Below are 25,140 nucleotides of genomic sequence, written 5' to 3' on the forward strand. Positions count from 1 at the left end.
GAGAAAAAACACACACTGTTGTGCCATCGCAGATGCTTATACATGATGATGAAATACATAAACAAAAAAAAGACTGTCTCTACATATTACAATACAATACCATATTAGTTCATCAGCCTATCAGCCTTCTGGACCAATTGCACACAATGAGCTATTAGCACTTAAATTATCCATCTGCGATATGAAAACAGCCTTTAAATCACTGTGCAATAGGAACCACAGTTCAAAGGTACAACGTTGCATTTTAATATCGACCGTGCATGCATCATTTAAATACATTCATAGACTGTAAACATTCACAGGTGTACATCATCAGAGTAAAACGTGCCATCCTTGACTCAGGCATAGATAAACCCATGCAAATCGTCGTCAGGTGAGAATGTGAATGCCGATCCCTCCAAGGTGCTGTCGTAAAAGGCGAATGATTTCTCGTGCTCCAGAAGCTTCTGTGCCAGGGAACTCTGCCCTGCCACCGGCGGTCCTTCCTCACTCACTGGTAGCAGTGAATACCTGCACACAGACGACAAACCGACTACAACATCTACTGGCCCTACAGAATGGGACATGTTCGACTTTGGCGTTGTTCTCTGGTCTGAAACTGGTGAGACCAGGCCCTAAAGAAGGGTGTATCTGGTGTAGGCCAAGGGCCATCCATTTAGTACGTACGCATGGAGGGTGGAGGGGGGGTTAACCCAAATGCGTACGCTTTTTGTGTATGTGGGGTCTACTGACAATGTACGTACGCATAGGAAACGGGGGGGGGGGTGAAGCCTCGATAATAATGCAGCCGGTGGACTATCTTTTTGCTTTAACACGTTAATAATCCTTGATGATTTCTGCGTGGATTAAATATCGGCCGTTCTATAAGATTCGGGGGGTGGGGTGTGCGTCAAGCATATGTACGCAGGTGTGGGGGGGGGGCGGTGTAAAAATTACGCGTGCGTACAGGGAGAGGGGGAGGGGTCAAGTTTTGACAGATTTTTGCGTACGTACTAAATGGATAGCCCCCAATCAGTTTCAAAGACAATGCATATATTATCAGAGCATGCTTGTTTGCATGTTCACCACAAGTACGTGTGGTTAATGCGAACTTGATTCCTTGCAAAAGATTTCTACTTGGTGTTTGAACATACTTACCCCTGTTTTATTGGCAGGAAGGGTAAAACCAATTTTTTTTTTATCTACTGGCCCTCTTGAAGCCTCGGCAAATAGTTATTTAGAAAAAAAGGCTTCGGTCACATTGATCAAAAAGTCACCACTGTCACGAATCCCTACAGCTGAACCAAAAGTTCTACTTCAGAATCAAAATATGTATTTACACTGAAGGAATCCAATGAGCTATAAAGATTTCTTGCACATATGTTCAGTAGGGGCGGGTCATAAAGTTACAACAATAAACAATACAAAAACACTATAGGAGTACAAAGTATAGGAAAGGTAAGCAAATCACTTTAAAATATATATACAAATAAAACTACACCTTTTTATCGAACCAGGTAAGGCGTACACGAGCCATGAGCTTTTTCAGAAGTGACCGAGTCACAAATGATAGATTCACGAAGTGGCTCATCATGTGGCTCTCTCCCATCTACAAACCATCAGCCCCCCCACCCACCTCATCCTGTGCCATGCATCTCAGCTCAGCACCCCAGCGAGTGGCACCCACACTCACTATGAGATTTTTTACACCACCCTTGCTGTCGTTCAAACTATTAAATATTTACGTAAAAATATATACAATAAGGGCAAAACCGCTGCAATACTGCGAGACTGATACTGCGTCACGAGACAAACTCGTGTAAGAGTAAGGCAAAGTGGAGTGTTTTGTTCTCCCCAATTGATTCTGATTCTAATCTCAGAATCAGATTCCACTCTCAGCTCAGATGATTTATATTATTACTAGGATGTTGGGGGGCGCCAACTCTACTTCTATACTTTACACTCCTATCGTGTTTTGTATTGTTTGTTTTTGTAACGTTCTGACCCACTCCTGCTGGACATCTGTGAAAAAGAGCTTTATAGCTGATTGGATTCCTCTAGTATAAAAAATATATATTATGATTCTGACTGCCTTGAGTTGTTTGTGAATTACCAACTGAACGTGTCGGTCTAGAGAGAGCTTCCAGGACAAAGACATGTCAAAAACATAACGCACACGTTTTGCAACAAAAGAACAGCTCCATGTAGCAGCTGATAAGAGTGTATCCTGTTACGTTACTGTATATCTACCACAGTACCAGCAGCGTAAACGCCCCTGTATGTGACTTCGAAATAATAAAATAACGTCCAGAATGTGCACTGCAAACATTGCTGTTTTCATTCATGTTTTTGTATTTAAAAAAAAAACATTTCAGCTTCATGTTTGGATAGAGACTGGTTTGTCTTTCAAAACATGTCCAAAAAAATTAACCCGTAAAAACAAAGTTTTTCACTATAAATCCTTTATAAGCGTGGCATCGGTTTTATTTTATTATTCATTTCTCCTTTTCTTGAGTAAGAGTTTCATTTTTATCACATTGGTATTTTAAATTAAATATGAAATTTTTTGTTTTCCTAAAAAGTGTAACATTTTGGAGAAAAAAAATTCACGAAAATAAATTGTCACGCACGAGTCTGTGTGCAAAATGTCAGCTCGATTGGATCACGGGAAGTGGGTTAAAAAACGACCGAAAGATTTGCACGGTCGTAAGCGCGCAAGCAAGTGAACTTAATATAAAGGATTTAATAACAAGTAAACCCATAAAAACAAAGTTTTTCACTATAAATCCTTTATATGCGTGGCGGCTAGAGTCCTCTCGTCCTCTGGCTTGAGATGGCTGCCACCTATGGGTCAGGTGATTGTCTGCCACCATTAAGCAATTGGTAAATAAATATTTAATTTGTTTTCCCTAAACAGTGTAAAATTTTGGAAAAAAAATTTCACGAAAATTAATTGTCACACACAACGAGTCTGTGTGGAAAATGTCAGCTTGATTGGATCACGGGAAGTGGGTTAAAAAAACGAGCGAAAGATTTGCACGGTCCTAAGCAAGCAAGCGACCTTAATATAAAGGATTTAAAATATATATTCGCCTGTGGAGGACGTGGGGATAGATCCCGCGACCTTTGGCATAGGAAGCGAGGGCGCTACCAACTGCGCTACTCCGCCACGGCCTGTGGAGGGGTTACGCTCTGGGCTCTTACACTGTGACGTTCAGCCAAAGCCATGAATGAGTTCTATTTGAATATATGTCAAATAATTTTTTTGCCTAAAAAGTGTAAAATTTTAGGAATTTTTTTCACGAACATTAATTGTCTGGCACAACGAGTCTGTGTGGAAAATGTCAGCTCGATTGGATAACGGAAAGTGGGTTAAAAAACGACCGAAAGATTTGCACGGTCGTAAGCAAGCAAGCACGCACGCAAGCAAGCAAGCACGTACGCACGCACGCAAGCAAGCAAGCAAGCGAACTTAATATAAAGGATTTAAAAATCATGACTGCCTGAATAGATTAGCTCTGTCTTACACAATTTCCCGCGCCCAAAAAATGTCTAAAATATACCACAGACATTTAAAATGTAACAGGATCATACAGAGCACTTTCAACACGTGAAATAAAATTTGGTAAAGTCCCCCAGGCTATTTTAAGAAAGTCAGCTGAAATCCCGTCTACAAGTGAAATATATAACAACATACTCTTTGGGTCTTTCGGTAAAGTCTATAATAACATCTTTATTGCATTTGCTGGGAAGGCATCCAAGTCAGTTGGCTGCCTTCTAATGCTTTACTCTGTGCTCATCTAGGTATTCACTATGGCACGGTACAGCAGTTGGCAATTGGATGTATTGGTGGTACTCCAGTGCAGCATAACAACACACTGGTCCTCATAAAGCAGTCTGACGATGTCGCTGTTACTCCTTGAGTGACCTGCAGACTCTCCATCAGAAGTTGCCTTAGGTTCAACAGCTGCCTTCCCATTCAAACGTAAGACACCACGAGTCATAATATTTCGATGTCACCATCCACCAAGAAATGATTCCGGAAATGAATTGAGGAATCGGCCAACCAAGTCGAGGGCACGAGTAGTTTTTTTCTGCCTTTGGAACACGGAACCAGCCAATTGTTGGCAGTCTGGGTGCTGCTATACGGCAACAGACTGTGAAGATTCGTGTTGAACTGGTCATGACATTCGTCTTCCGACTGATTGGACAGCACGAGAACTGATTTCGAACCACCCCGCAAGATTAAACAAAATTATTATCGTGAAATATTAAACAAATTATACCATGCATCGATATATTGCCAATACGTTCATTTGGTGGCATGACCATTGCAACTTTCACATTTGTTGAGTACACTAGACTGCATTTAATTTGAGTTTACTTTTGTTGACGTGTCAATCCACTGCTTATGGTTATAGGGAGTATTTGTCTTTACTTTACCAAACTGGTCAATGTTTTGTTGAGGTAACACTGGCCGGCAAAACGGACGAATAGAAAAACTGCACGCATGCTCTCCTGAAGCCCTCTCGGGGCGAGCAGACCTCCTCAATCAACATTGGCGTTTAGCTCCTGAACACATCGCCATATGCAAGGATAGAACATCTCTGTATGGTTTTTTTCAACTCTTGTTTATTTTCCAATAGCATTAGTTATTCAATAAATGTCAACTGCCATGTCTTGATTTTTGAATTGTTTTCTTTTCATAATTATTGTCCATTGATGGAATTATTTTTATATGTTTACATTTTCGTAGTTTTTGCTCTTTAAGTTATTTTGGGCTGTTTTTTTCATTCTGTATTTTGTTGTTGTTGGAATGTTGTGTTTAGTTATATTGAAAATAAAACGTTTCTGTTGAGAATGTTCAGAGGTCAGAGTGCTGAGCCTGCACCACTGAGTTCCTGGGTTAAAATCCAAATAGCTGACCGTGATTAAACCAGATTCCCAATTATAGCGAGTTGAGAGTCTTGGCATGGGGACCAATGACTGCGCAAAGATATTATGGTTGGTTTTCCACTTGACCTGGGAAATCTCCAGTTCTGAGAATTAAAAAAATTAACCCGTAAAAACAAAGTTTTTCACTCTAAATCGTTTATATGCGTGGCGGCTAGAGTCCTCTCGTCCTCTGGCTTGAGATGGCTGCCACCTATGGGTCAGATGATTGTCTGCCAGCATTAAGCAATTGGTAATTAAATATTTAAATTTGTTTCCCTAAACAGTGTAAAATTTTGGAATTTTTTTTTTATGAAAATGTATTGTCACGCACAACGAGTCTGTGTGGAAAATGTCAGCTCGATTGGATCACGGGAAGTGGGTTAAAAAACGACCGAAAGATTTGCACGGTCGTAAGCAAGCAAGCAAGCACGCGAACTTAATATAAAGGATTAAAAAAAAACCATGTCGGTGTCACCGTCATGTGAAAATATCAGGGCAGAGCTTGTTGTGAAGAGCGCCCCCTCCTGTATAGAGGATGAAGAGGCGATGACTTTTCGCCTGTGTACATTTTCTCGTCCACGTCTTTATCTCTCAATGTAATTCCAAGCGTTGCTTTTTTACTTACCTTTCAGTTTTTGTTCAACATCTTCGTGAGTGACCATGTTTCTGAACTACGCCATGGCATATTTATTACATATTTGAATATACATTTAAATATTTCTATACATATATATGGAGGTATTAAACATACACCATACCTCTGTGTGTATATGCACAGGGCATATATGTTGATGCACATGAAGAAGGCCAGGAGAAAGAAATACCCTTCCAGGTACCCGTGTTGGAGATCGTCAGGGTAGAGTGTTCCTTTTGGAAACATCGTACAATTGTAAAGAGAAAATGACACTTGTTAAAGCATTTATGTTAGAAAAATAACATATATACCACCATCACCACCTTAACCTATATGTAGCGAGCAGCAAAAGTTCAAAAATTGTGCAATTACCAGCTTTGCATTTACGGGACGTGTTCTGACAATGGATGTGATGCGTACCGGACGACAGGTGGTGCACAGCTTGCACGAGGATTGTACCCAGGATGCCAGCTGCCCCGTTGCACAAACCCAAAACGTTCTTGGCCAAGGCCTGGCCGCCGTGCGGGGCCAGTCGACACAGCACTCGGTAAGCTGCAGCACAAATACACAGCTGTCAATGGGATAACATGAGCCCTATATCCAGGCCCAGACTGGCCATAGGGCAGGTGTCTGGGCAAATGCCCCGGTGGGCCAGTCCATTCCAAGGGCCGGTGGGTCGGTCTGTGTGGGGAAATTGCAACTGTGATCAGAGTGATTAAAATATATTACTTTTTTTTTTTTTCAAATATTTTATTACCTCTTTGTACGCTTAATTGCTTATTTACGCTCTCAGTTGGCATTGAATCCCCACCTTATTTGACAGCCCCAAAGATTCTTCCTCACCGGCCCATTTATTTTTTAGACCCAGCCCCAAATGGGCCACTGAGATCGCATGGCAATTTGGGCCCGGTATGTTTGCAAATGCCTGGGCATTTGGTTCTTACACTGCAGGTTGATGTGATATATACAGGGACTCCTCTACTTACGAACGAGTTGGGTTCCAGAGGTCTGTTCGTAAGTCCAACTTTACGCCTGTCGATTCCAAACATGTATGCTCTCTCACTAGTTCAGCAGTTTTACTACTGGATTATTTTTTTCCGCCTGAGGATTACCGCTTGTGTTGTGATCAAAACGTCGTGACTTTTTTTTTATACCTACGTGACTTTACCGAAAGAACCAAATAGTATTATGGCTTGTACACTAAACACGGGGAATGGCTTTAAAAGTTGTATCATCTCCTGTAGATGTAGATGCCACTGACTGGTTCTCATGTTCTGCAGATGTAGATGCCACCACCGTCATCTGTTGCGTGGCAGTTGAACTTCCGACTCTCAGTCTGAACAGACAACTGGAGATACGCACAGGTTTGTAGATCTGTATTGTGCTTGTACTGCTGTTACGGTCCAATATCGTAAAAACACGACGAAGGTAAAAGGTGAAGCCCTGAAATTGCTTGATCACATCACTGCTGGCAGAAGGAACTCCACAGCAGTGAACTGAATTGCAATCGATCAAATCCACCCAAGAAATTGTCTCTTTTTTCACTCAGGAGGTGAACCTGGGCCACTTGCAATGACCCACATTAATATATTCAGCAGGTCAACGAGATGACCAGGGGCTCGAGGGTTATCCACAAGAGAGGAGGCAGGCAAGGGAGGACGTTCCCGGGTGCCAACTGATGGCGCCTCAGAGAGTAGCACTGCACACGTTCAAGGGACATGAAATGAATAGTTGTCAGAGCTAATTAGCCTGATCAGCATGGCAGCACAGCAGTGGTGTCGCGGCGACATTTTAAGCTCAGTGGGGTGGACGGCAATCGGTCAGGTGAGGCCCCAACATTGTATTTGTCTCCCACGGTCCCACCTAGGCTATTATATATCGTGGCTCCTCTTGCCTAATCACATCATTACATACGTTTTTTGTTATTTTACACTGTTGTTGAAAACATATTTCATGGTGGTGGTCAAGGGGGCCCCAACTCGTAGCTTTGGCCACCAGAGTTTCATAGAGCTGTGAGGTTATGTGGTAGACAGTGAAGGGCAGGGCAGAAACATCCATTGTTTCACTTTCATGTTCCCCACATTCACCAATGTACACTGACCAGTATGGTGAAGTATGGTCAAATAACCCCGACCCCACGACCTGCACAAGAGTGGAGAAGCCCTCATCCAGAAGTGGGATGACACAATAGCTGTAGATGTACACATTCACATAATGTATTAAGATTCCATCCACCAATAACACAAATCTGCTTCAGACCGTGTAGACAGCACTTACGTGTACAGCGGATTGATGTTAACACAAGCTGTGCGATTGGGTTTTGCAAAGCAGCTTTGACATGGAAAGGGTCAACACCTGGCAGGCAGCCAGCAATCTTAACTGATTTAAAAAGTTGAAATCCAGTTCTTGCAGACTGCAAGAATGATGCTCTGTCACCCTCGAGTGTTCTCAATATATTTTTGAAGGGCATGTGCTAATTAAGTTTCTTGTGATGTCGATTTTGAAACTTTAGCCTTTCACCAACCAACAGAGCTAATCAAATCAAGTTGTGGACAAATATGGCAATTGATTTGGTTAATTAGAAATACCAAAATAATAAAAATTAAGAATAGATTTGTATCCTTTCTGACAAAAAGACTGGTGTTAAGATGTTCTAACACCAGATACCTTTTGTAAGTCTGCATTAACCACACATATGTGCGGCAAAACATGCAAATAAATCATGCTCTGATAATATATGCACTGTCTTTGAAACTGATTGGCATACACCAGAGACAGCCGTCTTTGTCGCCTTGTCTCACCAATGTTAGACCAGAGAACGCCAAAAGGCGAACAGTACAAAGACAATGCAAATATCAGAGCACTTTATAGTTGGGGTCAAAACACTTAGAGCATGCAAAAAGCCCAACTCAGCTTTTAAGAAAAAAGCTCAACTGAGCTTTTGGTTGACATATTTGCCCGTGTGACAACTTGACTTCATTAGCCCTGTTCATAGGTTCAGGGACATAGTTACAAAAATGCCATTATACATATATGCTCGGATCCAAAATAAACGAATTATGAATCATAATATTGGTCCTGAAAGCCTATGCAAACAATGTATAGCATGAGACGTAGGTAAAGGGCAGGCTGCAGCTCTTCATCGGTAATATAAACAACATTGTCAGTGAAAAAGTATAATTCATCCCTAGTGGTAGTGACTCACGTCTGTAATTCATCCGTGTGAAGGCGTGGGTTGATGCATCGCATAACATTTTGTGAAACGCCCTTCTCGTGGGCGTCGAGGAAATGTCTATAGCACTGGCTCTTAACCTTTACTGCAGCCCACACCGCTTTGGTTCTCAATCGCCACGTAGAAGGGAAGTAATAAAATAATAAAAATAAAACACAATAAAATAATTCTCACGACGTTTCGGCCACAACGCAAGCAGCCGTCCTTCAGACTCTGTCGCCTCGACGGACCTGGTTTTCACCTGAGGACGGCTGCTTGCGTTGTGGCCGAAACGTCGTGAGAATAATTTTATTGTGTTTTATTTTTATTATTTTATTACTTCCCTTCTACGTGACTTTACCGAAAGAACCAAGAAGATGAATCCCTGCAGTCACGAAAGCTTTAAATCGAAATGCACATACCTCTCCATGCTTTGCGCACTGTTCAGGTCTTTGTTCCAATTTCCTTGTCAACGTCCAACAATTCGGATCCTTACGTCATAGCAGGTCATTTTAACACTCATTGGAAAGGCGTCCTTGTTTAGGCGCAATTATGTGTTGCTTTTAATTGTTAAGTACAGTTTTCCAAAACCTTCTCCCAACCTGTTCCCATCAGCCTTATAACGTTATCCTGGTCTGCTTTCAATAATTGCCCTCAGATAAGGGAAAATAAGGGCAGAGAAATGCACGATAGATATCTTAATAAGTAGATATAATGTAACTTCCACTACCGAATGATAGTTCTAACAACGAGACAACTACTTTGGTATGGCTTTCTGCTTTAAAAAACTAATATTTCCAAAGATGACATTCAGTTGTGAAGTTTAGTGAATACAGGCAGACCTCGCTTAGTGCGACCCCGTAGAATGCTGATTCGTCATAGCGCTCTTCGTCCTGAAGAACATTTTTTAAAACAAACGTGAACAAAATCTAAACATATAAAAACGTTCCTGTCCCCATTATTCGTTTAGCCAAGATGAGAGCGATGTACGCTGAGCCAACCAGACCCCACCCCTCGCGATTCGATTGTCACCATTCGTGGTCACGATTACGTCTTTATATATATATATTTTTTTCAATATTAGCCAGGTGAGGACTCAAGAGACCAAGATAGAGTATCAGGCTCCACCTAAAAGAAACCTCACCACATAGTAATATGCACGGAGGGCATCACTAAGACCACCACGGAGGTCCTGGAGCTCTTCTCTGAGAATGTCGCAGACTGGGAAGCACAGCAGCAGCTCCTACAACCTCGTCTCGCTCCACTGCCTTGTAGGAGTACAGTAGAATGCACTCGTGAGTTTTAGTACATAATAGCTATTGATATAATAAATTGTTATTTTTATTTCTGAAATAATGTTAATTATTAGCGCTATTACCACTACCCAAATGAAGCCCTCATATGTTGCTAATACGAAAATAAATTACGCTATTGGGAACCTATCCCCATATATACAATGGTATAATAACCGATTCGATTAGCGCTCACTTCTGTAGTAACGCATCTCGAGCGCAAAGCGAGGTCTGCCGGTACTGTAGTTCAATCAGCGCCACTCAACTAGGCCAGGTATTACGCCGTGGCTGCGAGAGGAGTCGCGGTTGCACTCACTGGCAGGTGCGGCAAGAGCGTCAGCCATGCCCAGAAGCAGATACTGGGGCAGGAGCAGGTAGCACGGCATGGAGGAGATGGGGAACACCTTCCCAGACAGAGTCTGTTCCGTGGGGCTGCAGCTGCGTCTGTACAGCTCCATCACTCCAGCCAACAGCATGGAGAGTGCCGCGCACGCCTGACCTACCGCTGAGGGAGAACAGAAGGTGCATGCAAATACATAGCAATCTACGTCTGTGGTATGTTTACATGTCATGCGCAGTGTTCAGGGCTTTTCAGTGTCACGTTCCAACGATTTCCAAGAAATGATTTCTCAACTGTTGCGTGGGTAACAGCAATGTACATTAGTCACAAATGCTGATGAATTACAGCAAATAATGGAATATTGAATAATCTAAAGGTATACATTTTGCCCATTGTACTGCAGTTTTAAACATAATAGCTTCGTTATGAATATACCCCATTTACTAAAATATTCTGATACTTAGTAATAATTTCGAATATTTATAACTGTACAAACCTATGCTGGTGGTGGAGATCAGGCTGATGTTGAGTAGGGTGCTCATTGCAAATACGAGCAGTGGAGAGAGCAAGACTGTTGGGACGATGCTCACAGAATTTATGGCTGCGATGGGAACCAGGAATCCGCTCACATTCAGGTTGGAATTCATGGCCTGGATATAGTAGGTAGATGGGACCTAGAGAGAGAACAAACATTTTTTCAAACAGACTCTCCAAAACCCACTTCCAATTAACACACCAGCAGGCACCGTACAATATTAAACTCTGTCTCTCATTTCTGTCTCTCGGTCCTGGGCCTCCCCTAGGTTGACTCAGCCTCAAATGAGTACCTGGTGTGATCTGTAATCATCGCCACTGGAGAGACAAAGGCAGCTGCGTGGTGCTGGCCACCCACCCACACGTGTGCCGTGCCGGCCTTCATAGGTGCTCGCCAACAGAACTTGACCCAACAGTCTGTTAAGGCTATACGAGGGGAGGTGTCTTTTTCTTTTATGTTAATCAAGATAACTCGATATACGCTGTTACTATTGTACAATGTGCTATCACAATACCGTACACAAGGTCCTCTTATTAAAGTCTGGTCTATTTTGTTAACTATGTATTTGCAAATAATGAATTAAGTGTGATGATGTAAAACAGTTGCCACGTATACACACACCAGTGGAAATCGCGAAGGAATCGTCAGAGACAATACAGTAGAGAAATCTGTGTGAGTAATGAATAATTGTGAATTTTAAAAAATGAAAATGGAATAAAAATACAATTTATTAATAAAAACACAACGACTACTGCAGGTCGCAATCAACATCCTCGGCTGTGATTAATCCACTGCTGGATGAATGCCAGGCCAAAAGGCATCGCCAACTTTTCACGGTCCTGCAAACGAGTCACCACTGCCCCCCCCCCCCCCCCATTATCCATTACAATTGTGTATCGCAAAATTTATGCAAGTAATCTCGTCATATCGTGACACTTAATATCGTACCGTGTATATCACAGCAATGCTTCTCCTACAAACAGGGTTGATCAATTCAATGATGATGAGAACCGTTTTCCTGTTTACGAAAAAATCTACAAAAGCTCAGATGCGGTGGATAGTGAGCGAATCTGTCCGATTGAATTCGTCAACCGGCTCAACCATTCTGGATTTCCACGACACTTGGTCGATTTCCACACTTGGTGGATTTCCACCAAACTTGGTCAAAACGAAGGTTGGCCCCTCCATAATGAGGTCTCTCTCTCTCTACGCATAGATATGTTTTAACCTTTCCTGAGCACAGGTCCAAAGACCCAAAACGTCAAGCAACAAACAGCAATATCGAGTTGAAATGGATACGATGTAATGCATTTCTTGAATTGAGCCCGGTTATTATTATGATCAGATATTGGGGAAAGACAATGATTGGAGGGGGGAATTTCAAAGTGGAGTGAGCAGTGCACGGGAGTAGCAGAGGGAGAAGCATGGTGACCTGCAGTGTGGTGGATGGTGAGTGGGTAGTGAGTGTGTTGTTGTGACCTGAATTTGTGTGGTGTAACTTAGCGTGGATGAGACAAAGCAGGCGGTTTGATAGACCGAGTCATGGAAGTGGGTGGATGAATCAATGGCATTACGTTTGACTTTTTACCCAGGAACGCCTCTCCGAGTCTCAAAACTATTTTGTAGGAGAGTCCTGTTCGGTTTTTGCAGTTGGGAGCTATGATTGCAAAGTAGATTCCGGTTGATTTATTGTCAATTTGGACCGTAACGACGGTCAAAAATGTGCTAGTCTTGCGAATGACTACTGCGTAGTATTACGGCTATTACACACACAGCAACATCTCGCCACGGTGGCGAGATATTAACTACCTCACCGGGTATACAGGAGGCCGTGGGTTCGATCCCGATATTGACCCTGACGCCTATCTATTTGCGGTTTGCGGTGTCTCTCTCCGAATCAACATCTCGCGTTTACAATATTTGGCCGCTATAAATTTCCACATGACGAGCCACTTCGTTGAGCTATCATTTGTGATAGCCAGGTCGCTTCTGAAAAAGAGCTGTATAGCTCCGTTTAGGACCATTTACACTAAATACCAGGACGGCCGCTGGATTTCAACCGCGTCGCTGCTCAATGGGTGACGTTACAGCGCTGATGGTTGAGCAGCAAAGAGGAATTAAACAAAATCAAGTACGCATGACGAAGGATGCATACGATTCAGTCGGTTCCCTCGTTGGCACCACTGGCCTTGCCTGATAGATGCAGACGCGGTGGAAGATCTGTAAGAGGAGCAAGGGCAGTAAGGCGACCAGCCGCTTGACGCATTCCACCTGAGCCTCCGCGTAGCAGCCACCACAGCTCTCCTTGGCTCGGTCCAGCGAGGAGCCCACAGCTCCTCCGATTTGCCTGCAACTCGATTTCCAGGACTGCTTCAGCGCGTTCTGCACGATGCCGCAGCACTCTCTAAAGCCAACGCCTGCACACAGAGGTCCACACGACATTCATAACAACGATCTGACACACTCCACCATAGCCTCAGCATCTATGGTGCCAGAGTATACCCCGAACATTTAATTATCTGGCGAGTTTTTATTTATTTATATATATACGTGTGTGTGCATATTCATAAACAGCCGCTGCATATGTCAGGTAATAACACATAAAGCAGGAGCACATTCGATACGTTTTTTATAAAGAATTTCTCATTCTCGTCATTATTAATCGTCCGAAGACGTTATGAGCACCCTGCAATACGGGAGTCCTTCTACCCACTTCAGCAGTTGTTTCTTGCTGTGGTTGCGCCAGAAACGTCGTGATTTAATTTAATTCATTTTGTTTTATACCTACGTGACTTTACCGAAATAACCAAAGAGGAAGGTCGGTGAAGAACACGCAGTGTATTATTTGGCTATTTTTAAGAGGTGTGCGAAGCAGATCATATTCTTAATATGGCTGTTATCTTTGGCCGCATCACTGCTGTTTTTTATTGGAGGCTAGCCAACAGTATGTGTTGTTTACTGAAGCACAGTGCCTCTTAAATGAGTATGCGAGAAAAGGTGTTAAATGCTCGAATTAGAAAAACTCACAGTATGGATGATACGCGTCGGTTAAGGTCATCTGATTTAAATTGACTAAACTCAACATGATGATTAGAAGTTCTTACTGAATCTGTGCATAGTGGATGCACTGACCCATTCCTGGACTGTTGACCTGGCAGTTCCATGCAAGATACGTGGTGACGAAGACGAGCAGCAGAGAAATGCAGGGAATGATGAAGCCCACGTATTTTGCTGCCGATGTCTGTATGTATGCAATGATCAGGAAAGCCATCATCTGCCCCAGTCCCACCAGCCAATGAAAGCTGAATCACAAACAGAACAGTTGTACGTTTAGCTTTTTATCAACTTGTAGGAACATTTTCTGCTAATGCGAGCCCACAATTATTTGAAACATAGCGATGGCCCGCCTTTGAACGACGGACAAGTTTGTGTCCCAACATCAATTCTTAAGCCGTTGGCTTATGTTGCTCAAAATACTATAGTAATGTAGAAATTCCCCAAGTGTTCTCCAAACAGGTAATACAGTAGTAGTAATAATAATAATGCAATTTATAACTCGGAACTATATTTCAGACATCAATGACCGTGATTCTCAGGCGTGGAGCCAAGCTCAGAGTGTCAGTCGCGTGATCGCCGGGCGAGAGAGGGGGGGGCTTTAAAAGTGTCTCTTAAAAGTCGTCGTAGATCGAATGCTGCGAGGATGACGTGAATGCCGACCAAATCCCATAATCCTCCCATACTCCAAGCACCTCTCCTCCCCTCTACATTCGAGTTCAATATCTTATCGCTGTGAGAGATTACAGCTCTACCACGCCGGGTTTCTGTTAAGCCTCATTCTACTCGGGAAAAGTCTGAGGAGCACTTCCCCGGGCATACTCGATGACAAAACGCATCTCTACAGACTCACCACACTCCTTTTTTATACCCCCTTCCCCCTGCTGCATAAAAGCCTTCCCACGCCACGTTGGTCATGGAGGTAGTCTGAACATACTTCACCACGCTGGTCCATAGCGCAGTGTGCCGACAGCCACACCGCTGCCCCCCCCATTTAAAATAACTAGAGGAATGCGACCTCACCCATTGCCCCCACTGATGTCCTCTTCTTCCCCCATGTGTGCAGTTCCGCCATGTGTGGAGTTACTACTGTAGAGTCAGTAGATACTATTATAGAGTCAGAAGTTGCGATTGTAGAGTCAGTACATACTACTGTAGAGTCAGTAAATACTACTATAAAGTGAGTAGATCTCTCTTGCTCTCTCTCTTGTTCGTCCATCAAGTTTATGATGACCATGGCACGTTTGTCATTTTGTTGGGTTTTGATGAGTGCGCAGATGGCTGAACAGGCCAATCTGAGCCCGGAATTCTCTGTGGCACACTGGACAGGTCAGGGAGGATGTAGAGCTCTGAGGTACAGACACAAGTCCTTTCTTGGTAGATTTGCGCTGCTGCCTCTTCAAGATAGCACAGGAGCTTCTCCTGCTCTCACAGAGGACTGCACCGTCCTGTACTTTTCTTCTCCAGGCAGGTCGGTCCTGAGCTAGATGTTCCCAGCTTTTCAGGTCGAATCCAAAGCTCGTCAACGAAGCTTTAAGGGTGTCCTTGTAGCGCTTTTTGGAGCCATCTTGCGCTCACTTGCCATTCTTCAGTTCGCCAAAGAAGACTTGTTTTAGCAGTCTCGCGCAGGGCATTCTGGTTACGTGACCAGTGCATCTAAGCTATTTCTTCGCAAGCAAGGTGTGGATGCTGGGGATATTGGCCTTGCTGAGGACTTCTGTGTTAGGGATTCTGTCTTGCCATTTGATCCTCAGCAGTTTCCTCAGACAGCTCAAGTAGAGATGATTCAATTTCTTGGCATGACTGGCATGACGCTGGTAGACAATCCAGGCTTCGCATCCATACAGAAGAGTTGGTATGACAACAGCCTGGACCTTCAGTTTTGTCTCCTGCTTGATGCCAGTCCTTTCCCATACCGAGTCACGTAGACGTCCAAAGGCTGCACTGGCCTTGACAATCCTGATGTTCACTTCATCATATATGTGCACAGCGCGAGACAGAGTACTACCAAGGTAAGTAAACTTGTCAAAGGCTGAAAACTTTTGCCCATTCACAAAGATGGTGGGCTCAGTGTAGGGTTTCCCAGGAGCAGGTTGGTATAGGACTTCAGTCTTCTTTGTGCTGATTGTTAGGCCGAATTTGTTACAAGCTGAGGAGAAGTGGTCCATACTGTCCTGTAGATCATTATTTGAGCCAGCAGCCAGAACACAGTCATCAGCAAACAACAGTTCTCGAACAGTGACTTCCTCCACTTTAGATTTGGCTTGCATCCTCTGCAGATTGAATAACCCACCGTCAAAACGGTAGATGAAGCTAATACCAGTGTTGTGGTTCTGGAATGAGTCTTGCAGCATGGCAGAAAACACCATGCTGAAGAGCGATGGCGCTAAAACGCAGCCTTGCTTCACCCCGTTTGTGATTGGGAACGGATCAGAGAGTTCTTGCTGGTCTCTGACGCTGGCCATCATGCCACCATGGAGTTTGCGCACAATGCCAATGAACTTGTCTGGACACCCATACTTGGCCATGATTTTCCATAGGCCCTCCCGGCTGACTGTGTCGAATGCTTTTGTTAGATCAACGAAAGCCATATAGAGATCAACATTTTGTTCCTGGCATTTCTCCTGTAACTGCCAGGCAGTAAATACCATGTCAGTGGTTCCGCGGTCTTTTCTGAAACCACACTGACTCTCAGGTAGCAGACCCTGGTCTAGGTGGACAATTAGGTGGTTCAGAAGGATTATTTCCAAGATTTTGCCAGCAAATTTATAGTATGGAGATGCCTCTATGGTTGTCGCAGGCCTACCGATTGCCTTTCCTCTTATAGAGATGGATTATAGAAGCATCCTTGAACTCCTGGGGAACGGCTTCTAATTTACACAGAGACTGGAAGAGTTCGGTCAGTTTCTCGTCTAAGTGAGGCCCTCCAGCCTTGTAGATTTCCGCTGGAATGGCATCGGACCCTGGACCTTTGCCTGATGAGAGGAGGCTCATGGCTCTGCTGGTTTCCTCAATGGATGGTAGAACAGCAAGGGACTGGTTTATTTCAACTTGAGGCAGTCTCGCAATTTCCTCCTCATTTATGCATGATGGCTGGTTGAGGACTGCGCTGAACTGTTCAGCCCACCTTGCAAGTATTTTGTCCTTCTCTGTGAGGAGTTATTGTTCCATCTGCATTCAGGAGAGGTGAAGTTCCTGAGTGTTGGGGACCATAGACCTGCTTGAGTGCATCATAGAGGCACTGGGTGTTGTTACTGTCAGCGTAGGACTGAATCTCCTCAGCTTTTGCGCACAGCCAGGTGTCTTGCATGACTCTGAGTCTCCGCTGGACAACCCTGCGAATGTTGAGGAAGGCAGTTTTCTTTAAGCTTGAGCTGCTGTCATTCAGATATGCTTCATGCAGGCGATGTTTTTCGTCAAGGAGTGCTTGGATGTCTGCATCGTTCTCATCAAACCAATCTTGATGTGTACATATGAGAACACCAAGTGATTGAAGAGCTGTAGAATGCAACACAGTCTTGAGAGCAGTCCAGTCTGCTTCAGCGTCTGTATGCTCGAAGCTTAGAGACTCCAGGTGATGGTCTAGAGCCTCAACAAAGGTCAGTCTGGTGTGTTCCTGTTGTAGGCGAGTGATGTTAAGATTCTTGACACGTCTTTTTCCTTGTGGGCGTCTGGGAGGCTTAATCTGGATGTTAAGTTTGGAGATGATGAGACTATGGTCAGTCCAAAATTCAGCACTACACATTGCCTTGGTCACCCTGACATCATGCCGGTCGCTCCTCCTCATGATGACGTAGTCAATCAAGTGCCAGTGGTGTGAACGAGGATGCATCCATGACGTTTTCTTGCGCTTTGGTAGTTGGAATATCGTGTTGATGATGAGCAGGTCAAATTCAGAGCATGTTTTCAGCAGAAGAAGGTCGTTGCTGTTATATTTTTCAATGCCATGTGCACCTATGACTCCATTCCATGATTGATGGTCACTTCGAACTCTGGCATTGAAGTCACCAAGTATCAAGAGTTTGTCAGAGCTGGCTGTGGCAGCAATAATGACTTCCAGGTCATTATAAAACTTGGTTTTGATCTCGTCAGAGCCGGTCATGGTAGGGGCATAGGCACTGATGATGGTGGCCTCCTTTTTACCCAATAGGTGGAGCTTTAAGGTCATTAAACGGTCGTTTATACCCTTGGGTTGGCTTGCCAGTTGGTTGACCAGGTGGTTTTTTACTGCAAAACCAACACCAGCATCGCGTATCTCCTCCTGGTCTCGTCCGCTCCAGAAGAATGTGTAACCTACACCCACTTGAGTCACTTGTCCAGTATTGGCCAGTCGAGTCTCACTAAGGGCAGCAACATCCACATTATACCTGGCTAGCTCTCTGCACACGAGGGCGGTGCGTCTCTCAGGTATTTTTGATCCAGATGTGTCCATCAAAGTGCGCACATTCCAGGCGCCAACAGTGAGTGGTATCACTTTGGTCTTTTTTATTTTATTTGTTTTTTGACCGCAAGTATGGGATCCCGCCAGCTGCGGTAGGCTGGCCAGGATGTTTTGAAGCAGGAAATGTTTAGGGTACCTTTTCTAACCCTTTCCTCACTATGGAGGTGAGCAGTGTGATCCTGAATAGGGCTGCTCAGTCACTCAGGGTGCTGCTGGACTTCACTGCTGCTTCGGTCCATGCAGGTTTGCGGCTACAGCTTCCAGCATATCCGTGCCTGCTGCTTCGTCGCTCACCCATCATCACAGGACTTGGATAATGACGATGGTAAAACAGTGCCATGACTTGCGCAGAGAACTTGGATTTAAGTGAGGGTGATTTGCGCAGCGTCAACCTCACTCTCTCGACCAGCCCCATCTGTACCCAGTGGTAAAACATAGTCAAGACGACTGGAGATGCTCCTGGTTGCAGTGGAAGGTCCAAAGACCCTTTGGTGGAATTTCTTCCACCAGGGGTTCCACATGCCCAGGCTCAGACAAGCTGAGTTTTCCGGGTTAGATAACCGCCGCCCGGGGTTCGGCGTTGGCAGCTGCTGACTGTACCGACTCACCAGGGATGTTGAGCCTGGTGTGTTGTCAGCTGCTGACTGCACCGACTCACCAGGGATGTTGAGCCTGGTGTGTTGTCAGCTGCTGACTGTACCGACTCACCAGGGATGTTGAGCCTGGTGTGCACCTACGGTAGCAGCTAGAGGGCTGGCCCAGATGGAACAAGCCTGAGGCACAACTAGCTGGTCAGACACAAGAGTCAGTAGATACGATTATAGAGTCAGTAGATACTACTGTAGAGTCTGTAGATACTACTGTAGGACACACGTCACGCGTTGGGTTGTGATATGGACACGGGGGGACAGTGAGGGCAAATGGGGACACAGGGAGCGGGGCGCCATACTGTTGTTATTGTGCCAATTAAGGTGGTAAGGTAATTAAGGGAGGCCTGCAGGTGTTCGGGGTAATCGAGGACGCAGGCCGGTGATTGGTCGAGAGGTGTGAGTGTCTGAGATTGGCGCCACGGTGTCTACAACAACAACATCACGTGAGGCTGGGGGCCGGGGGCGAATATCGAAGCGGGGGATGATCTAATTGATTGGGGCAAATTGGTTCGGGGATAAAGGCAAAGAGCGTGGGGAGAAACGGGAGTTGGTTGGTGCCTGGGACAAGAGACAGATAGAGGAAGAGACAGAGCAGCAGACAAGAAAGTATAGCATACGGTAGCAGTAGACAAGAAAGTATAGTATACGGTAGCAGTAGACAAGAGAGTATAGTATAAGGTAGCAGTGGACAGAGGGAGATAGTGTATGGTAGCAACGCATAAAGATAATACAGTATAGAATAGCAGCGGAGTAACGGACCTTGGAGGAGAAGCTACGACGGAGTGAGACGGCGGGGAGAACAAAGAGCGACCGAGCTGGAGAGAGAGAGAGCAGAGAGGGAGGTTGCTGGAAGAGAGAAGCAGAGGGGGAGCGAGCGAAGCCAGCGGAGCGAGCGAACGGAGGGACATTGAGTGGTGTGGATGGGGAGTTGTGCGTTAGAGAGAATGGAGGGACATGGTGTGATGCTGATGGAGGAGATGTGAACTATACGTGTTAATAAAGAACCGAGAAAGACAAAGAAGTTGTCGCGTCAGTACGAGTCCTACACTACTATAGAGTCAGTAGATACTACTATAGAGTCAGTAGATACTACTATAGAGTCAGTAGATACTACTATAAAGTCAGTAGATACTACTGTAGAGTCAGTAAATACTACTATAGAGTCAGCAGATACTACTGTAGAGTCAGTAGATACTACTATAGAGTCACTAGATACTACTGTAGAGCCAGTAGATACTACTGTAGAGCCAGTAGATACTACTGTAGTGTCAGTAGATACTACTGTAGAGTCAATAGATACTACTGTAGAGTCAGTAGATACTACTGTAGAGTCAATAGATACTACTATAGAGTCAGTAGATACTACTGTAGAGTCAGTAGATAAAAATAATTGTAGACATATATATGTAGAGTGTGTAGGTATGTGTAGGTATATATAGAGTCAGTAGATACTACTGACTCTATGGTATGTAAAGTGTGTAGGTATATTTGCCTACAAAACACATAAAAAAAAATTATCGAGGAGGGGAAGTGATTCTTTTTTTTTGAGGGGGGGGGGGGGGGTGACAATTGTCGTGACCCTGTTGGTTAAACTTTTAACCCCCACATCTGGGGTTGGGGTGGAGTCCACTTTCGATAACTTTTTGATTCAGGCCTTCTGAAAGGCTCTGATTATTTGGTTGTTGGACAAATGGAACGCCGAGCTTTCATAAGAGATGCAATGTTACCTTTATCCATTCCTGTGGCAGCCATTCCCTACTCCATACAGCTTCAATTTACCGGTTCATTCTGCGTCTATTGGCTACATTTTTTAAAATATCCTTAGCAGTATATTAAAGAGGTTTTTGGGTTAGATTGCATAAATATATAAATGTGTCGCTAAAACCCGCCACCACCCGACACAGCCAACTAGTCAGGGCTGTCACATAAACAGAACGTGCCAATTCGTCACTAGTACAGCACACCAGTGTGTTGGAGAGCCAAGCCACAGCATTTACAAACTGAATACGACGTTTCGCCAGTAATTACAACTAGCTTCATCAGGCGACAGCCAGATTTGTGGATAAGTCTTACTGTTTCGTTCCTTATATAGAGGGGTAGTAATACTACACCTTCCTGCTGCCTTAGACGGTTTAAATTCATTGGATTCCTCTTTGCGACAAGAAAATTGTTATTCATTTTCAAACCAGCTTTTTTGCATTCTCTTAACTTTGCCTACTGCCGAGTCTCATTTCTATTATTTCGCTGAGTGATAGTTGTTTTTTTCAAACGACTCCTAATAGGCTGAGGCATATCTGATCTTTACTGTCGACTGCACCTAGGGTGACGATAGCGCTGCAAACCATTCAATGGAGAAGAGCTTTATTCCTGGGCACTGGCCGAGTTGAGAAGCCACCATGGGGCCCATGGTGGCCTTGAATCCCCCGACTGCCAGGCCGATGAGCAGCAGGGCAACGAAGAGGAGCAGCTCCTGCTGCCAGCGGCAAAGCTTGTGGATCACGTGGTCATGGCCCATGAAGAAATCATCGAAGGGAAACGCCATCACTGGCAGAAGCGTTGTACCTAAACGGACACAAACACATATAACGTACGAGATTTGTAGGTATTTCCCTCATTTGATCCTAATTCTGTATATACAGAGATGCAATACAATCGATTTCTACGACGTTAAATTGCTGTCCAGTATTACCCGGTGGTACCGTATCTTGAGTCGTGCCTGTGACAAAAGTAACAACCCAAGTTTATAAAAAAAAAAGGACCAGGCAGGGATTGCACAAAAGTTATGGTCACAAGAGCGAATGTATCTTTCTACAACGTCAATGTCAAAGCATCTCGTATGCTTAGATGGGCATTGAGCAATGCTCAGAGATTTGGTGAAATTCACATCCAAGGCCAGAGGACAATTTCCCCATTGGTCTGACCTCACACAAACTGGTTCTTAATTGACCCTGAGCTCGTGATAGAAAATCTACATTCCCATGGCAGGTCCAGTCTTTAAAAAAAAACAGCCACTTGATCACTTTACTTTATTGACCCTGGAGGGCCCACGGAAGATGGGCCCTCCAGGTACACACGTCCTCGGTAACTGGCTATCAATGCATTACATTTTACGTAAAATGTAAATACAGTATCATGCTGTGGTCAAAACACATAGCGCCATTTGTGAATATCTGGGTGTAACTAGCACACTCCATATTCACGTGTTAAACGGTTTTGGGCAGGTTGGCAAAGTCTCACTGAGGTCCCTTTTGAGATACACTATTGGCTTCATCATCGTTTGTGAAATAAATACATTTGTGAACGGGTGTTTGTTTACTACTATGGGGACCTCATTTGCCAGTAAAAATATGATAATTGGTTCTTTACCCTTCTATCTGGCAACAAAACTGACACCTTTTTGCAAGGAGTCATGTTTGGATAGACCGCAATACCTGCAGTCATAAATACAAACAAAAGACATAACTCTGATAATGTGCACTGTCCTTGAAGTTGATTGGTCCACACCCGAGACAGCTTTCCTTCGAGCCTAGTCTCATATGGGTTGGACCAGATGACGCCAAAAGGCGCACAACTCAAGGACAATGCACCATCAGAGTATGAGAGCTCGGGGCAAGCATCTACACTATGCTTGCCCCGAGCTCTCATACTCTGATGGTGCATTGTCCTTGAGTTGTGCGCCTTTTGGCGTCATCTGGTCCAACCCATATGAGACTAGGCTCGAAGGAAAGCTGTCTCGGGTGTGGACCAATCAACTTCAAGGACAGTGCACATTATCAGAGTTATGTCTTTTGTTTGTATTTATGACTGCAGGTATTGTGGTCTATGCAAACATGACTCCTTGCAAAAAGGTGTCAGTTTTGTTGCCAGATAGAAGGGTAAAGAACCAATTATCGGGTGTTTGTTTAGTCGCTTATATTTAAAATGCTTCAATAAAAATATATTTAAAAGTCAATTCTGCGCCAGACATATTTTTTGTTTTAAATGTACATTTCTCACCACTGTTAATTTAAACATTTATATTCATGTACAAATTTTACCCCGTAATCTTTATTGATGTACTCTTCGAACGCTTAAAATGTAAGCATTCACAACCAAAAGATTACGTAAAATGTGATATATTGGTGAGTTGTCTGTTGATCGGTTCTGCCATCACAACTGTAATTGTCACCTATAGTATTACTTGATTTTAACACAGAGATGTTGCATTTAAAGTGGGAGGCAACACGCAGCATCAAATAAACTTCACACCACAGTGACAAAGATCCAACGGAAAGCCTCAATAGACTGTTGGGGCAAGTGCTGTTAGCGAGCACCTATGAAAGCCGCCACGGCACACGAAGGGGTGGGTGACCAGAACCACGCCCAACCGCCTTTGTCTTCCCAGTGGCGATGTTTACACGCCACATCAAGTACTCATGTGCGGCTGAGTCGACCTAGGGGAGGGCAAGGACCTGTTCAGATAATCGTTACTGGTGTTGGTGGCCGTGAGCGGAAACCGAACTTGAGTCGCCGCTCACCACCACAACCGCAATACCACAGTCAAGGTGGCTTTTAATGCGTGATTCAACTCTGAATCACGAGGCATTGCGGATAAAAAGCCATTGTGCAAGAACCATTCGACTGTATAGAAGGTCCACCCCTGCTATAACTTTGCTCACGCTGCTTGCAGGCAGAAGGGCCTCCTCCTTATAAAGGAATCCCTTTATAGAAGGCCTCCTTTATAGGGGGAGCTCTAGAAGGCCCTTCTAGAGGGTTTGTTTAGCCTACTCCTCCACACTGGCAAGACATCTTGGAAGACGTGAGAGTATCCACGCTTTACGCCATAACACGCGACTCGCCGACTGACTGATTGACCGTGCGCCCGATACTGCTGTGGGCACCGAGGCGGCGAGGAGAGGCGGTGAGGATTGAAGAAGCTTGCACCGTTGTTTCAACTGCCGGGAGATCGAACCGCATTGGCCACGTCTGGATTGCAAGTCCGGTGTGCTGACCACTGCACCGTGGCAGGGTCCTCTACATGCTGCATATGAGCACGGTATGTTTTCTGCGCATTGTTAAATGGGGATACCACTATGGGGACTAATGAGTGAGCGTTCCAATAACGTTCCTCCTTTTTTATTGTAAAATCACTTTCTCGAGTATCTCCGGTATACATTATTGGCAGATGCACGAATTAAACAAATGTTCGCATTTGGCTGCAACTTTTTTGTTTGTTATGAACAGCATTGGAAGGGGACAGTAACACAATAAGTAAACACATCAATTAAAATGTTATCGCTGAAGCAAGTATTGTACGTATGTATGTTGAACTTATTTCGCGCTGTACGTAGCCAACCGTGCAAAGAGGTGGTGCGAAGCGTGATGTTTACCTCCAAGATGCAGCACAGCACTGATGTAAATGATACGGTTCCGGCTGATCACGTTCTTTGCCATGCTCCCCACGGTGGCGGCAGTGACACTGAGGCCGACGAAGCACAGGTTGATGGTGGCGGCGGCGTGGTTTGGATAGCCCAGCTTTACCGTGCAGAAGAGTATCATGTTGCAAACTATCCCGTAGAAGGTCACCCTCTCGAAGAGCTCTACAAGAAGGAGGCAGCCCAACAAGTGGAAACTGCAGGCCTGCGACAAACCATTGTCTGCCTTTGCCCTCTTGTCCCCCAAGAGAGGTCGTCGGCTCGAGTCCATGTCCACAATTGGTGGCTTATGAAAAGTCATCCACAAGGATTTTGTGATTTTCATGGTTTAATCCTTTCCAAAAACCAAATGTTGTTGGAGAACTCCTCACGCTATGCGTGTGGTTGTTTTTCAATGTGTTGATGTGCCTTGAGAGACCACTACTGTTGGATTTTGTCGAGGCATGGAATCTCTCACTCTTGTGTCGCTCGCTTAGATAAGTCCTCCGCCGCGAGTTTAACAAACACATGACATTTCAGGCACCCTGCTCTTATAAATAACAAGTAAACACTCTGGATTGGTATGGCCACTGTCTCCTACAATTAAAACGAAATCCATTATAAAAGAAAGTATTAATGGTAGTGGTGATTGCACTATCCGTATCGCAGAGCACTG

At 44.5% G+C, this 25,140-nt stretch overlaps 1 protein-coding gene across 1 annotated transcript; it reads right to left on the reverse strand.

The window, feature by feature from the left end:
- SLC15A5 (solute carrier family 15 member 5) lies at nt 1-25,140 on the reverse strand. The gene is made up of 9 exons (XM_061564690.1): nt 24,441-25,140; nt 21,414-21,633; nt 14,059-14,228; nt 13,120-13,343; nt 10,888-11,065; nt 10,368-10,556; nt 5,969-6,100; nt 5,673-5,781; nt 1-510 (listed from the first exon to the last, which is right to left on the reverse strand). The coding sequence occupies exons 1-9, from the start codon at nt 24,808-24,810 to the stop codon at nt 339-341; spliced, it is 1,764 nt and encodes a 587-aa protein (XP_061420674.1). The 5' UTR covers nt 24,811-25,140; the 3' UTR covers nt 1-338.

This window comes from Lethenteron reissneri, chromosome 33 (assembly GCF_015708825.2).
Source record: "Lethenteron reissneri isolate LAM-NWPU_2019-01 chromosome 33, ASM1570882v1, whole genome shotgun sequence".
In the NCBI taxonomy this organism is placed as follows: Eukaryota; Metazoa; Chordata; class Hyperoartia; order Petromyzontiformes; family Petromyzontidae; genus Lethenteron; species Lethenteron reissneri.

What these genes read in the sequence shown, in the direction of transcription:
- SLC15A5 (XM_061564690.1), bottom strand. Translation starts at nt 24,810, where the DNA reads ATGAAAATCACAAAATCCTTGTGGATGACTTTTCATAAGCCACCAATT. An exon ending in TGTGCACCACCTGTCGTCCG is followed by an intron (nt 5,782 to 5,968) that starts GTACGCATCACA and finishes TGTTTCCAAAAG; the next exon opens with GAACACTCTACCCTGACGAT. An exon ending in CTGTGCATATACACACAGAG is followed by an intron (nt 511 to 5,672) that starts GTATGGTGTATG and finishes GTCTGTGTGCAG; the next exon opens with GTATTCACTGCTACCAGTGA.